General features: G+C 43.6%; 1 protein-coding gene across 1 annotated transcript in view; it reads right to left on the bottom strand.

The window, feature by feature from the left end:
- Positions 1-16,306, bottom strand: part of manba (mannosidase, beta A, lysosomal) — an 87,440-nt gene that overhangs the window by 55,067 nt on the left and 16,067 nt on the right. The window contains exon 4 of the mRNA XM_078563374.1: positions 9,333-9,503. Within this exon, the coding sequence (XP_078419500.1) occupies positions 9,333-9,503 (171 nt within the window). The remainder of the gene's footprint in view (positions 1-9,332; positions 9,504-16,306) is intronic.

Below are 16,306 nucleotides of genomic sequence, written 5' to 3'. Positions count from 1 at the left end.
TCGGAAGATGAGGTGCTGTTCCTCCAGTTTGCGTTGAGCTTCATTGGAACATTGCAGTAGGCCAAGGATGGACATGTGGGCATGAGAGCAGGGTGGTGTGTTGAAATGGCAAGCGACAGGAAGGTCTGGGTCATGTTTGCAGATTACAGTAGTACTATGTAACGAGAATCTAGGACTTGGGAGGAATATTGGAAGTAGAATCTGAGGTTTCGTTTACTGGGCAATTCTGGAATCAGGCAACAGTAGTAGGGGGAATTCTCAGGCCTTTGTATAGCTGTGGGGAGGTGGAGGTGCAGCAGGGAACTGGTAGTAGTGGGGAAAAGGAAATGGAGTGTGGTGGTAATGGATGGATTTAAGGGTTGCAACATGAAGGAGGTGTCAGGATTTGGGAGCACCTGGCAGTGGGGGTCCTGGGTTTGGGAACTGTAGGGACTGAATCCTGGAATCTATAAGTACTGAGAATGAAGAGTCCAAAAGACACTAGAAGAGAGGTTCCTGTCATCTGGAAGAATGGTAGAGGAGGGGAAAGAAAGGAATTCCAGAATGTGGGAGCATTTGGCAGTGCTGCAGTCTGTCGATACCATGGCAAACGCACAATCTGTAGCAGCTGGAGAGGGTTAAGGGGTCTAGGAGATGGCATGGATTAAGGGGGTGTGGTCAATGCTTTTGTATTTACTGGAGAGGTTTTCAAAGCTCAATTCATTTAGTCTGAAGAAAAAACTCAAATTAAGACGAGGAAATACATCATTGCTCAGTCCCTCTCACTACATTGCTTCTCTGAACTAAAATTTAACAATTCATAAAATAGCTAGTAAGGAAATTGATTCCCTACAATTCTGAGTCACCATGTCATCCATGCTAATAAAATCCTACAAATGCACAATGGGCAATTCTGCATATTCATACTGTAGCATCTCCCTGAAGCTAATACTGTTTTAGCCGTTAATCAAAAATTAAGTTCTGAGTTCTGATGAAAGGTCATCAAACTGAAACATTAACTTGTTTCTCTCCACAGATGCTAACTGACCTACATAAAAGTAAGGATGTTATGCTTCAGTTATACAGGGTACTGGTGAGACCACATCTCAAATACTGTGTGTAGTTTTGGTCTCCTTATTTAAGAAAGGATGTAAATGCATTGGAGGCAGTTCAGAGGAGGTTTACTAGATTGATACCTGGAATGAGTAGGTTGTCTTATGAAGAAAGACAAACTGGGCTTGTTTCCACTGGAGTTTAGAAGAGTGAGGGGTGACTTGATTGAAGTATATAAGATCCTGAATAGTCTTGAAAAGGTGAGCATGGAAAGGATGTTTCCTCTGGCAGGTGAGTCCAGAACTAGAGGGCATTGTTTTAAAATTAGGGGTCACCCTTTTAGGACAGAGATGAGGAGAAATCTTTTCTCTCATGGTGTTGTGCGACTCTGAAACTCTGTTTCAGAAGGCAGTGAAGACGGGGTCATTGAATAATTTTAAGGCAGAGGTAGATACATTCTTGTTAGGCAAGGAAATCAAAGGTTATCAGGGGTAGATGGGAATATGGAATTCAAAACACAAACAGATCAGCTACGATCTTATTTAATGGTCGAGCAAGTTCAAGGGGTCAAATGGCCTACTTCTGCCCCTATTTCGTAAGTTCGTATGTATGTACTGAATTTTTCCAACATTTTTTTGTTCTTAAATGAAAAATTAACTTTTTCGAATTTCTCTTTAAATGTTAATGGTCTCTACGGAGATCATAACACCATCAACAAAAATAGCAGAAAAAGTGAAACTAAAGAATAAAGTGCTGCATTTCCAGGAAGTGCATATTATATATTACATGTGTCTGACACCACAAAGCTGTACCAAGAATTAATAGATCTGGTGAGCACCTTTGCCTAACCAATTATATCTGATCAAGCAGACACGCAAACAGAACTTTAACAGCCACTGAACTGCAAAAGAAATTCTATCCTTAGCATTCAATCTTTTCTCAAAATTCTTATTGTGAAAATTGATACAATCAGTCAGAACAACAACTTGTATTTATACAGCAATTTATGTACATGGGAACATAGCAGCAGAAGGCAGCCATCCGGCCCCTTGAGCCTGTTCTGCCATTCAACCAAATCATGGATCAATGTCTACCCAACACCATTTTTACACGCTACCCCCATATCCCTTGATTTCTTTAATATCTAGAAATCTTATCAATCTCTGTCTTGAATCTACTCAAATGACTGATCCTCCACAACGCTCTGGGGTAGAGAATTCCAAATATTCACTACCCTCTTAGTGAAGAAATTCCTCCTTCATCTCAGTCCCTAAATGGCTTGCCCCTTATTCTGAGACTTGTGTCCCTTGGTTCTAGACCCCTCCAGCCAGCGAAACATCCTTCCTGCATCTACCTTGTCGAGCCCATCAAGAATTTTGTAATTTTCAATGAGATCACCTCTCATTCTTCTAAACTCTAGAGAATACAGACCCATGTAATAAACAGAATCATAGAACAGAATCACAGAATGGTTACCAGCACAGAAGGCCATTCGGCCCATCATGTCTGTGCTGGCTCTCCGGAGAAGCGTTTCACCTACTTCACCACCTTCTCTTCCATATCCCTACAAATTCTTCCTTTTCACATAATAATCCAATTCCCTCTTGAATGTCTTGATTGAACTGCCTCCACGACTCTCAGGCAGTGTGTTCCAGATCCTAACCGCTCACTGCGTGAAAGTTTTTCCTTAAGCTGCCATTCCTTTTTTTTTTGCCAATTTCCTTAAATCTGTGCCCTCTCGATCCTTTCATGAGTGGGAACAGTTTCTCTCTATCTACTCTGTCCTTATCCCTCATGATTTTGAATACCTCTATCAAATCTCTACTCAACCTTTTCATCTCCAAAGAAAACAGTTCCAACTTCCCCAATCTATCTTCATAACTGAAGCTCCTCATCCCTGGAACCATTCCCGTGAATCTTATCTGCAATCTCCCTAATACCTTCACATCTTTCCTAAAGTGTAGTGCCCAGAACTGGACTCAATATTCCGGTTGAGGCCGAACCAGTATTTTATACAGGTTTAACTTAACTTCCTTGCTTTTGTACTCCATGCCCTTATTGATAAAGCCCAGGATGCCGTATCCTTTATTAACTGCTCTCGCAATCTGTCCTGCCACCTTCAATTAAATTTAAATATCATTCCATTTCATGCCTATGGCAGAATTTCTCTGCAATTCTTCAAAATTTGGTAAGCACTTCTTTTCTAAAACAAAAATGATTAAATGCACCTGGTTTCCTTGTCCACTAGCTGGAACTGAATAAAATGTCCGAAGGTGTTTCGCAAGAGCATTATCAAACAAAACTTCATTCTGAGCCACAAAAGGAGATATTGGGACAGGTAACCAAAAGTAATGCCGACAGAGGAAAATTATGCAAAGCTACGAGGGAGGAGATTGGGGCTAGTTAAATTACTCTTGCAGGGAGCTGGTATGGACTCAACAGGTCAAATGGCCTCCTTGTGTTGTAACCATTCTATGATTCTAAGTTATAAAGAGCCACTTTGAGGAAAGGAGAGAAATAGAAATTTGGAGAGGAAATTCCAAAACTTGGGGTCCAGGCAGCCGAAGACACAGTCATCAATGGTACAATGATTAAAATCAGGGATACGCAAGAGACCAGAATTAGAGCAGTATAGATTTCTGAGGGTTGTAGTTTTGCAGGACATTAAAGAGATAAGGAGGATGAGGCCATAAGGGAATTTGAAAACAGGGATGGGAATTTTTAAATCGAGGCGTTGCTGGACCAGGTGAATCAAGAGGTACAAAAAGAAGTACAACTAAACCATACTCCATTCCACAGTTGACAACTCAGTAAAACACCTCTTTGTTCTCCTCTCACCTTCTCCCATATTCCTCACAGCATAAAAACTGCACAAAGCACATTTTTATAACTAACTATCCATCAAGATTTAATCTACATTAGTAAGGGATTATATATCACTCTTAATTTGTAAACTTTCATATGTACTTATGAATTGGAAAAGCAACTGTAATAGGAGTTGAAGGAAAGGAACAGGTAATGCCACACAAAAGTGGAACAGAAACACATTTTTGACGTAAAGTTTTCTTTTTGTTTTTGAAATATAACTGCTATGAACTTGGAACACAATGGGCCAGATTTCACAGTCAGTGATGAAGTGACAGTGCTCACTGCTGACCTTGCAGAAAGCTGCCACAAAGATGTAGTTTGAATATAGTGCCAGATCAAGGGGATCTCCAGGTGTCCAGTAACAGTGCTCCTATCAACAGGGTAAGCAGCCAATCACATCGACATATTCTCATAGGCAGCAAGCCAGGAAGTAAAATACACTGATTATTCTTCATTCAATGAACAGACAGTGAAATAAATGTTTAGCACATCCACATGGGATTAAGGTAGAAGCTGAAATATCTCATAGACATTCAGAGCACAGATGGAGGCCATTTGGCCCATTGTGTCCACGCCAGTCAACAAAGATCTGATTACACTAATCCCATTTTCCAGCGCTTGGCCCATTGCCCTGGAGGCTATAGCAATGCAAGTGAATATCTAAATACTTATTAAATGTTATGAGAGTTTCTGACTCAACCACCCTTTCAGGCAGTGAGTTCCAGACTCCCACCACCCTCTGGGTGAAAAAAATTCTCAACTCCCCTCTTAACCTTCTACCACTTACCTTAAATCTATGCCTCCTGGCTATTGACCCCTCTACTAATAGAAAAAGTGCCTTCCTATCCACCCTATCTATGCCCCTCAAAATCTTATACATCTCTATCAGGCCCCCTCTCAACCTTCGTTGCTCCAAGGAAAACAACCCCTTCCTATCCAATCTTTCCTCATAGCTCAGACCCTCCGGCCTAGGCCGCATCCTGGTAAATCTCCTCTGCACCCTCTCCAGTGCAATCACATCCTTCCGATAATGTGGTGACCAGAACTGCAAGCAGTACTCCAGTTGTGGCCTAACCAGCATTTTATACAGCTCCAACATAACCTCCCTGCTCTTGTATTCTATGCCTTGGCTAATAAATGCAAGTATCCTATATGCTTTCTTAACCACCTTATCTACCTACCCTGTTACCTTCAGGGATCTATGGATATGCACACCAAGGTCCCTCTGATCTTCAGTACTTTCCAGGGTCCTACCATTCATAGTGTAATCCCTTGCCTTGTTAGCCCTCCCTAAGTGCATTACCTCACACTTTTCTGGGTTAAATTCCATTTGTCACTGCTCTGCCCACCTGACCAGTCCATTGATATCCTCCTGCAGTTTACGGTTATCCTCCTCACTATTTACTGCCCTACCAATTTTCATGTCATCTGTGAACTTCTTGATCATACCCCCTACATTTAAGTCCAAATCATTACTGTACACCACAAACAGCAAGGGCCCCAGCACTGAGCCCTGCTGAACCCCACTAGAAACAGACTTCCAGTCACAGAAACATCCCTCTAACATCACCCTCTGCTTCCTGCCTCTCAGCCAATTTTGGATTCAACGTGTCACTTTGCCTTGGATCCCATGGGCTCTTACTTTTTTGACCAATCTCCATGAGGGACCTTGTCAAAAGCCTTGCTAAAGTCCATGTAGACCACATCAAATGCATCGCCCTTATCAACACTCCTGGTTACCTCCTCAAAAAATTAGAACAAACTTGTCGAACACGACCTTCCCTTAACAAATCCATGCTGATTATCCCTGATTAATCCGTGTCTCTCCAAGTGCAGATACATTCTGTCCCTCAGAATTCTTTCCAGTAACTTCCCCCACCACTGAGGTTACACTGACTGGCCTGTAATTTCCTGGTCTGTCTCTTCCGCCCTTTTTTAATAATGGGACAATGTTAGCAGCCCTCCAGTCCTCTGGCACCTCACCTGTGGTCAGAGAGGATTTGAAAATTACTGCCAGGCCCCCTGATATCTCCTCCCTTAACAGCCTGGGATACATCTCATCTGGGCCTGCGAATTTATCCACTTTTAAGGCCACTAAACCGGCTAAGACCTCCTCTCTCTCTATGTAATTTCCTCTAATATTTCACAGTCCTCCACCCTGATGTCTATACCTGCGTCGTCCTTTTCCATCGTGAAGACCTACGCAAAGTATTCATTTAGGACTGCACCTATGTCTTCCAGGTCCACACACACATTACCTCTATGGTCCCTAATTGGCCCTACTCTTTCCCTAGTTATTCTATTGCTCTTTTTATATTTTTTAAAAACCCTTTGGGTTTTCCTTTATTCTACCCACCAATGCTTTCTCATGCACTCTCTTAGCTTTCCTAATTTCCTTTTTAAGTTCCCCCCTGCACTTTTTATACTCCTCTAGGGACTCTGCAATATTGAGCCCTCGGTATCTGCCATAAGCTTCTCTTTTTTTCTTAACCCTAACCTTTATGTCCCTTGACATCCAGGGTTCTCTGGACTTGGTCCCCCCTTTTGTCTTTACAGGAGCACACTTGCCCTGTACTCTCGTTATTTGTCCCTTGAATGCCTCCCACTGCTCTGACACAGTTTTATCTGTAAGTAGCTGCTCCCAGTCCACTTGGGCCAAATCACATCTAATCTTAATAAAATTAGCCTTTCCCCAGTTTAGGACTTTTATTCCCAGCCAACCTTATCCTTTTCCATAACTATCCTAAATCTAACTGAGTTATGATCACTACCTCCAAAATGCACCCCCACTGATACGCCTTCCACCTGCCTGGGCTCATTTCCGAATATTAAGTCCAGAACTGCCCCCTCCCTTGTTGGGCTTTCTATGTACTGGAAAAAAGTTCTCCTGGATGCAACTTAAGAATTTTGCTCCCTCCCTACCTTGCACACTAAAACTATCCCAGTTAATATCTGGGTGGTTAAAATTCCCTATTACTGCCCTATTATTCTTACACTTCTCTGAAATTTGATTACATATTTGATCCTCTATCTCTCCCTGACTGTTTGGGGGCCTATAGTACACACCCAACAGCGTGTTTGCCCCTTTTGTGTTTTTTACTTCTACCCATATGGCTTCATTTGATGATCCTTCCAAGATAACATCCCTCCTCACTGCTATAATTGATTCCTTGATCAATATTGCGACCCACCCCTCCTCTTCTATCCCCCTCTCTATCTCGTCCGAATACCCTATAACCAGGAATGTTGAGCTGCCAATCCTGCCCTTCTTTTAGCCAAGTCTCGGTCATAGTTATGATATCATACTCCCACGTACCTGTCTGTGCCCTCAGCTCGTCTATCTTATTCCTCAGGCTCCTTGCATTATAATATATTCCATTTAGCCTTGCTAAGATATCATACTCCCACGTACCTGTCTGTGCCCTCAGCTCGTCTATCTTATTCCTCAGGCTCCTTGCATTATAATATATTCCATTTAGCCTTGCTAAACTCACTTCTTTCTTATCTAACCTATGTTTCCTCTGCCTTCCACTCACTCACTAGTGTTTTAACTTCTAATTCCATCTCAGCTTCTCTCCCCACTGAACTACTTTTCAGGATCCCATCTCCCTGCTAATTTAGCTTAAATCCACCCCAACAGAATTGGCAAACTTCCCTGCGAGGGTGTTGGTCCCGTCCAACTTGTACAGGTCCCACCTCCCCCAGAAATGGTCCCAATGCCCCAATATCACGAACTTCAAAAAAAATTTTAAAGTGTAGAATTTATTCCTGAACTCAGTACAGCCTTGGTTCAAACATGGACAAAAGAGCTGAACTCCCGAGGTGAGGTGAGAGTGACTGCCCTTGACATCAAGGCCGCATTTGGCCGAGTGTGGCATCAAGGAGCCCTAGCAAAACTAGAGTCAATGGGAATCAGGGCGAAAACTCTCCACTGGTTGGAGTCATATCTAACACAAATGAACTTGGTTGTGGTTGTTGGAGGTCAGTTATCTCAGCTCCAGGACATCACTGCAGGAGTTCCTCAGGGTAGTGCCCTCAGCCCAACTATCTTCAGCTGCTTCATCAATGACCTTCCTTCCATCATAAGGTCAGAAGTGAGGATGTTCGCTGATGATTGCACAATGTTCAGCACCATTTGCAACTCCTCAGATACTGAAGCAGTTCATGTCCAAGTGCAGCAAGACCTGGGCAATATCCAGGCTTGACTGACAAGTGGCAAGTAACATTTCCGCCATAAAAGTGCCAGGCAATGATCAGCTCCAACAAAAGAGGATCTAAATATCGCTCCTTGACATTCAATGGCATCACCATCACTGAAACCCCCACTATCAACATCCTGGGGGGTTACCATTGACCAGAAACTGAACTGAACTAGCCATATAAATACTGCGGCTACAAGAGCAGGTCAGAGGCTAGGAATCCTGCGATGAATAACTCACCTCCTGACTCCCCAAAGCCTGTCCACCATCTACAAGGCCCAAGTCAGGAGTGTGATGGAATACTCCCCTTTTGCCTGGATGAGTGCAGCTCCCACAACACTCAAGAAGCTTGACACCATCCAGGACAAAGCAGCCCTGCTTGATTGGCACCACATCCACAAACATTCACTCCCTCCACCACCAAAGCACTGCAGCAGCAGTGCGTACCATCTACAAGATGCACTGCAGCAATTCACCAAGGCTCCTTAGACATGACCTTCCAAGCCCACAACCACTACCATCTAGAAGGACAAGGGCAGCAGATAGATGGGAACACCACCACTTGGAAGTTCCCCTCCAAGTCACTCGCCATCCTGACTTGGAAATATATCGGCTGTTCCTTCACTGTGGCTGGGTCAAAATCCTGGAACTCCCTCCCTAACAGCATTGTGGGTGTACCTACACCACATGGACTGCAGCGGTTCAAGAAGGCAGCTCATCACCATTTTCTCAAGGGCAACCAGGGATGCGCATTAAAGGCTGACCCAACCAGCGAAGCCCACATCCCGTGAAGAAATTTTAAAAATTATTATAATGGAGAAACTTGACATTCCGCAAATATAAAATTAGTTTTTCAGGGACGAGAGACATTTCAGCGATAATTATGAAGTTAGTATGCTGTTGAAAACCCAGTTACATTCAACAATGTAAAACTTATTCAAGGATTTTACAATGAGACGAATAGTGTAAAAGGGCAAAATTCCATCAGTTCAGTGATTTCTAATTGATTGTAATCTGGGGTGCAATTCAATAGCACACCATATGGGGAAGTATAAAATCCCTGACAGTAACTTCTGATTTCTGCATTTAACAGTGCATGTGCAGACTCCCAGAAGTGCCTGTCAAATTCAGAGGAGTAACGATGGCAAATGCTAACAGTTTCACCATCATTACTACCACAAAATTTGGGCCAAGGACAAAATGCTTGCGACTGACAGTTTTATTTTCACATACCTTTCTGATGAAGTTGACATGACATTCTCCTCTTTGCTGAATTGGAGGGCATTCAGGAGGCACTGGGTATTTGCTGTGTTGAGCACTTTGCTGTGCTGCATACGAGACTGCAGATAAAAAGCGGACCTCGATGAAGTTCCTTTCTCTGATCACACCAGTAGAATCAAAAGTCTAAAATGATTAAAAGGAAAATCAAAAGCTTGTGAAAATGTTAGGCTGGCATTTCATTAACAGGCTGATCTTTACAGGTTTTATTTTAAACAGGCAGATATTTTTGTCAGCAATATATGCAAAATTATTTTCTTTAAAGACCTGAAACTGTACCATTTTAACAAAGCAAGAAATGATAACAGATGTTTTACTTGTTACCAGGTTCAGTGAAGAGGAAAACGGGGAGCAGAGATCATGTTACATCAGGTCCATTTGTGGCAGAAGCTTTATGGCACCTTATCCAAGTGGCTCTCCTTGTGGGGGCCTGGACAGCCATTGTTGATCTGGGATGGTATTACAAGCAAGCCTGAGGTCTTCACCTGACACACATATGCAATCCCCCAGAAGGAGGTCACTAAATAGCAGTCAGGTCAGGCACAGTAACTGTGCTGATTTTTAATACCACCTTCAACACAGTATCACAGAAGTCTGGGCTAATAAGCCAGACACATGAGTTCAAATCCCACCTCAGCAACTGGGGAATTTAAATTCAATTAATTAAATAAATCTGGAATATAAAGTTCGTCTCAGTAATGGTGACCATGAAACTCAGGTTGTTGGAAAACCCCATCTGGTTCACTAATGTCCTTTAGGAAGAAAGGTCTACCGCCCTCACCCAGTCTGCCCTACATATGACTCCAGACCCATAGCAATGTGGCTCACTCTTAACTGTTCTCTGAAACAGCCCAACAAACCACTCAGTTGTATCAAAAACTGCTACCAGAAACTATAATCCACATGGTGCAGCAGTTCACCTTCTCAAGGTCAAGTAGGAATGGGCAATAAATGCTGGCCTTGCTAGTGACGGCCACATTCAGTGAACAAATAAAAAATTATTCAGTAAGGGTGGTGGTGTTCACTCATAGCTGTCGCAAGAATATGGCTGTGGTTTTTATTGCGAAATGCTGCAGTTCTGCTTTTCATACACGAACATGAACTCTGGAGTAAGCCAGATAAACAGGTTTAAAATACAGAAACAGCCCATTCGGCCTAACTGGTCCATGCTGCTGTTTATACTTCATATGAGCTCCCTCCTCACTCTTCTTCATCTCACCCTATCTGTACCTCCTCCTATTCCTGTCTCTCTCACATGTTTATATAGAAAACCCTGCAAATCCATCTTTGCTACAAGCATGCCTTCCAGATCAAGAAAACGTAATTCACTAAACTTCCAACTGCTGTAGTAAATGTTGTCTGACCTACTCACAACTTAAAATAATGACCACGCTCACACAAACACTGTCACAAAAAGAGCCTTCCAATCCTTGCCAGAACATGGAAACAACGTTGAAATTAAAGCTGTGGCAGGACCTGCTATAGGGGAAATGGCCGGCCAGCCAGAAGGCCATTGACTTTCGGCAGGACCAGAGATCCTGGCAGTGGGCGAGGTCAGAAAATCCCAGCCTAAGTCTCTACCTTTCTGGAATAGTACTGTGGCAAAAAAATATTTCAAGTATGAAGGAAAAGAGTTGGGGAGGGGAATAAAGGGCAAAGGGTAGGAGATGGGGGGGGGGGCGGGGGGGGAGACAGGGGCAAAGAGGGTGGGAGATGGGGGGGCAAAGAGGGTGGGAGACAGGGGGGCAAAGAGGGTGGGAGACAGGGGGGCAAAGAGGGTGGGAGACAGGGGGGCAAAGAGAGTGGGAGACAGGGGGGCAAAGAGGGTGGGAGACAGGGGGGCAAAGAGGGTGGGAGACAGGGGGGCAAAGAGGGTGGGAGACAGGGGGGCAAAGAGGGTGGGAGACAGGGGGGAAAAGAGGGTGGGAGACAGGGGGGCAAAGAGGGTGGGAGACAGGGGGGCAAAGAGGGTGGGAGACAGGGGGGCAAAGAGGGTGGGAGACAGGGGGGCAAAGAGGGTGGGAGACAGGGGGGCAAAGAGGGTGGGAGACAGGGGGGCAAAGAGGGTGGGAGACAGGGGGGCAAAGAGGGTGGGAGACAGGGGGGCAAAGAGGGTGGGAGACAGGGGGGCAAAGAGGGTGGGAGACAGGGGGGCAAAGAGGGTGGGAGACAGGGGGGCAAAGAGGGTGGGAGACAGGGGGGCAAAGAGGGTGGGAGACAGGGGGGCAAAGAGGGTGGGAGACAGGGGGGCAAAGAGGGTGGGAGACAGGGGGGCAAAGAGGGTGGGAGACAGGGGGGCAAAGAGGGTGGGAGACAGGGGGGCAAAGAGGGTGGGAGACAGGGGGGCAAAGAGGGTGGGAGACAGGGGGCAAAGAGGGTGGGAGACAGGGGGGCAAAGAGGGTGGGAGACAGGGGGGCAAAGAGGGTGGGAGACAGGGGGGCAAAGAGGGTGGGAGACAGGGGGGCAAAGGGAGTGGGAGACGGCGGGAGCATGGGGTGGGAGACATGGTGGGTAGCATGGGGTGGGAGACAAGGGGGGGAGAGGGTGGGGTGGGAGACATGGTTGGGGGGGGGGGGTGGGGGGGAGAGAGAAGAAGGTGGGTTGGGAGACAAGATAGAAATCCTTTCTGCACCCTCTCCAACGCCTTCAAATTTTTCCTAAAGTTTGGTGTCCGAAATTGGACACAATATTCCAGTTGAGTCTGAACTATAACCATATTCACCATAACTTATGTACAAACAAGGAGCAGGGTAGGTTATTCAGCCCCTCAAGCCCGCTTCACCATTTAATCAGTTCATGGCTTTGCTTTTGAATTCTATGCCTCTATTTATAAAGCCCAGTATCTATTATGCCTTAACCACTGCAGTAACCACCACCAGAAGAGCAGGAGAAAAGAGGACCCAGAGACAGTAACCACCACCTAGAAGAGTCATCTAGTCCAGTCTGTGGCTGCAGAGCAGAGCTGCCATGTACTGAGAGAAATCAAAGTGCGACATCATAGGAAAACAGATAAGTGGCTGGTTGATGAATATTTTGTTCATTTATCTTCAGAACCCGCGTAATTTATTAGTAATTGTAAGCTTTTACTAGATATAGTAAGGATTACTAGCAGTAGTAAAGGTTATTAAGGGTAACAGTGTTAATTAATTGTAAATTAAGAATAAATTAATTAACACATAATAAAGATGGTACCGCAGGTGATGTGTTGCGACTGCAGAACGTGGGTATTCCCAGACACCAGGGTGATCCAGGACAAACACGTCAGCAATAAGTGTCTGCGGCTGGGGGAGCTTCAGCTCAGAGTCAATGAGCTGGAGGCTGAGCTGCAGGCACTGTGATGCATCAGGGAGGGGGAAAGTTATCTGAACACTTTGTACCAGAGCCAGTCACACTCCTTAGGATAGGGTCTTCTAATTTGCTCAGTGTTATGACACGACCAATGGTAAATGCTGAATTTCTCAAATCCCAGAGAGAAACTTGAAACAACTGTCACAACTAATATTCAATTTGTATAAATTTCAAGATGCCTGCCTTGAATTCAGTAGTAACAAGACCGCCAAGTCTTATAGGCTGTTATAAAACTAGATTAAACATTTATTAATAAGAGAAATGATTTTAAATACATACATAGATCTGCAAATTACTACTATGATAACTTCTAAATCCCCTAATCAATCTAACTCCCAATTACACTTTCGTTTGGCAACAGTAAGAGACATAGATTTTAACAGACCCAGGCAAAGAAACATGACACCCTGAACAAGTTGATTTCCAAGTGAGTTTTCTTAACTTCAGTCCTTTGAAGACAGCAGCTTGAGGCATAGATACTGAAAGCTTTTCACACACTTGTAAGATTTTAAAAATGCCTTCCCTTACAAACAGTCTTCTCTTTTTTATACATATGTTCCTCTTTGAATGCAAATACCCATTGTTTCAATCTGTTTTTGGACTTTATCTCCCTGATAATAAAACCCTCTCATGGCACTTAATTTTACTAGTAATCTTTGGGAAAAATAAACACACTGTTTCTAAACTTCACCTAGCTAGGTGACAAATTTCACCCCCCCCCCCACCTCCCCCCTCACCTTGAAAACAATCTAGCCTGGTATATTTCAAAATGCAAATGTCCCCTTGACACCTATGTTTCTAAACTTCCCCATGTTTACCTCATTTACATCAACGCCTTCAGACCAGCTGCCTTTTTTTTAAATCCAATTAAGTCTTACAAACACACACACCACTATTACTCTATTTTACAATAAATTCCAATAACATTTTGAGATTTATTATATCTTCTCGACAGTCAGGGACAGGGGGCGATGTAAATCCAAGTGAGGTAGGTATGGGGACCCAGAAGGTAGAAATGGAAGAGCCTCAGCCCTTACAATTGTCCAACAGGTATGCAGTTCTAGCAGCCTGTATGGATAAAAGTGCTGGCTGCAGGGTGGATGAGCAAGCTGACCATGGTACAAGAAGCCTTTCAAGCAGGGGGAGTTAATAGGAATGTAGCGGTAGTTGGGGACAGTACAGTCAGGGAGATAGACACGGATACATGACATTTAGGAAGGACAGGAAGCTAGGAAAAGGTGGAGGGGGGAGTAGTTCTGTTAATTAAGATTGACATTGCTACAATAGAAAGAGATTACCTTAGTTCCAGAGATCAAGATGTAGAATCAGTTTGGATAGAGATGAGAAATAGTAAAGATAAGTCACTTGTAGGGGTGGTTTATATGCCCCCTAACAGTAACCACACTATAGGACGAGGTATATGTAGAAATATTAGGGGCTTGTGAGAAAGGTATGGCGATAATCATGGGTGATTTTAATCTACATATAGATTGGACAAATCAGATTGGCAAATGTAGCATGAATGCTGAGTTCATAATGTTTTGGGGACAGCTTCTTAGAGCAGCACATTTTATCACCAACCAGAGAACAGGCTACACTAGATCTGGAAATGTGCAATCAGTCAGAATTAATTAATGACCTCATAGTGAAGGTGCCCCTAGGTAGCAGTGATCATAATATGATTGAATTTCACATTCACTTTGAGGGAGGAAGGAGTGGATATAAGATTAGTGTTTTGAATTTAAATAAGGGCAGTTATGAGGGCATGAAGACAGAGCTGGCTAAAGTGCACTGGGAAATTAGGTTATGGGATAGGTCAGTAGACGTGTAGTGGCAGATGCATAAGGAGATATTTCAGAATACTTAGAAAAGTTACGTTCCAGTGAGAAAAAAAGACTTTAAGGGAAGGACACGGCATCTATGGCTAATTATGGGAGTTAAAGATAGCATCAAATTGAAAGAAAAAGCATATAATTCTGCAAAGGTGAGTGGCGGGTCAGAAGATTGGACAGAATATAAAGAACAGCAAAGAATAACTAAAAGATTAATAAGGAGGGAGAAATTAGAGGACGAGAGGAAGCTAGCTAGAAGTACAAAAACAGATAGAAAAAGTTTCTACGGTATTTAAAAGGAAGAGTAAGTAAAGTGAGAGCACTGGTCCTCTAGAGAGAGAGTTTAGAGAATTAATAATGGGAAATAAGGAAATAGTGGATGAACTGAACAGATGTTTTGCATGTCTTCACTGTAGAGGATACAAATAACATCTCAAAAATAACTGTGAATCATGAGGTGAAATGGAGGGAGGAACTTAAAACAATTACAATCACCAGGGAAATGGTACTGAGAAAATACGAACATACAAGTTAGGAGCAGGAGTAGGCCACTCGGCCCTTCGAGCCTGCTCCGTAATTCAATAAGATCATGACTAGTCTGACTGTAACCTCCCACTTACCCCCGATAACCCCTCACCCCTTTGTTTATCAAGAATCTAACTACCTCTACCTTGAAAAAATTCAAAGACTCTGCATCCATTGCCTTTTAAGGGAGAGAGTTCCAAAGACTCACTACCTTCAGAGAAAAACAGCAAATCTGTTGGACAATCATAAGGGCTGAGGCTCCTCCACTTCTACCTTCTTGGTCCCCATACTTGCCTCACTCGGATTTCACCCTCCTGTCTTTGACTTAAGTAGGCGACCCCTTATTTTTAAACAGTGTCCCCTGGTTCTAGATTCTCCCACAAGAGGAAACATCCTCTCCACATCCACCCTGTCAAGACCCCTCAGGATCTTTTGATCAAGTCATCTTTTACTCTTCTAAACTCCAGCAAATTCAAGCCTAGCCTGTCCAATCTTTCCTCATATGGCACCCCGTCCATTCCTGGTATTAGTCTAGTAAACCTTCTCTGAACTGCTTCTAATGCATTTACATCCTTCCTTAAATAAGGAGACCAATACTATACACAATACTCCAGATGTAGTCTCACCAGTGTCCTGTACAACTGAAGCATAATATCCCTACTCTTCTATTCAATTATCTTCACAGTAAACAAGTTATTGTGGAAAATAAAAACTCATGGTGTAGTGGGGTAACATATTGGCATGGATAGAAGATTGGCTAGCTAACAGCAAACAGAGAGTAGGCATAAATGGGTCATCTTCTGGTTGGCAGGATGTAAGGAGTGGTGTGTCACAGGGATCAGTGCTGGGGCCTCAACTTTATACCATTTATATCAATAACTTGGATGAAGGGGCAGAAGGTATGGTTGCTAAATTTGCTGACGACACAAAGATAGGTAGGAAAGTGAGCTGTGAAGAGGACATAAGGAGGCTACAAAGGGATACAGATAGATTAAGTGAAGTGAGTGGACAAAGATCTGGCAAATGGAGTATAACGTGGGAAAATGTAAAATTATCCATTTGGCAGGAAGAAAAAAAAAGCATATTATCTAAATGGTGACAGATTGCAAAACTCTGAGATTCAGAGGGATCTGGGTGTCCTAGCCCATGAATCACAAAAGGCTAGTGTGCAGGTACAGCAAGTGATTAGGAAAATTATTAAGACTAAAAACTGAGAAGTCCCC

Source organism: Cetorhinus maximus, chromosome 1 (assembly GCF_964194155.1).
Source record: "Cetorhinus maximus chromosome 1, sCetMax3.hap1.1, whole genome shotgun sequence".
In the NCBI taxonomy this organism is placed as follows: Eukaryota; Metazoa; Chordata; class Chondrichthyes; order Lamniformes; family Cetorhinidae; genus Cetorhinus; species Cetorhinus maximus.
Note: the sequence above shows the minus strand (reverse complement) of the source record. Positions and strands in the feature narration are given on the sequence as shown.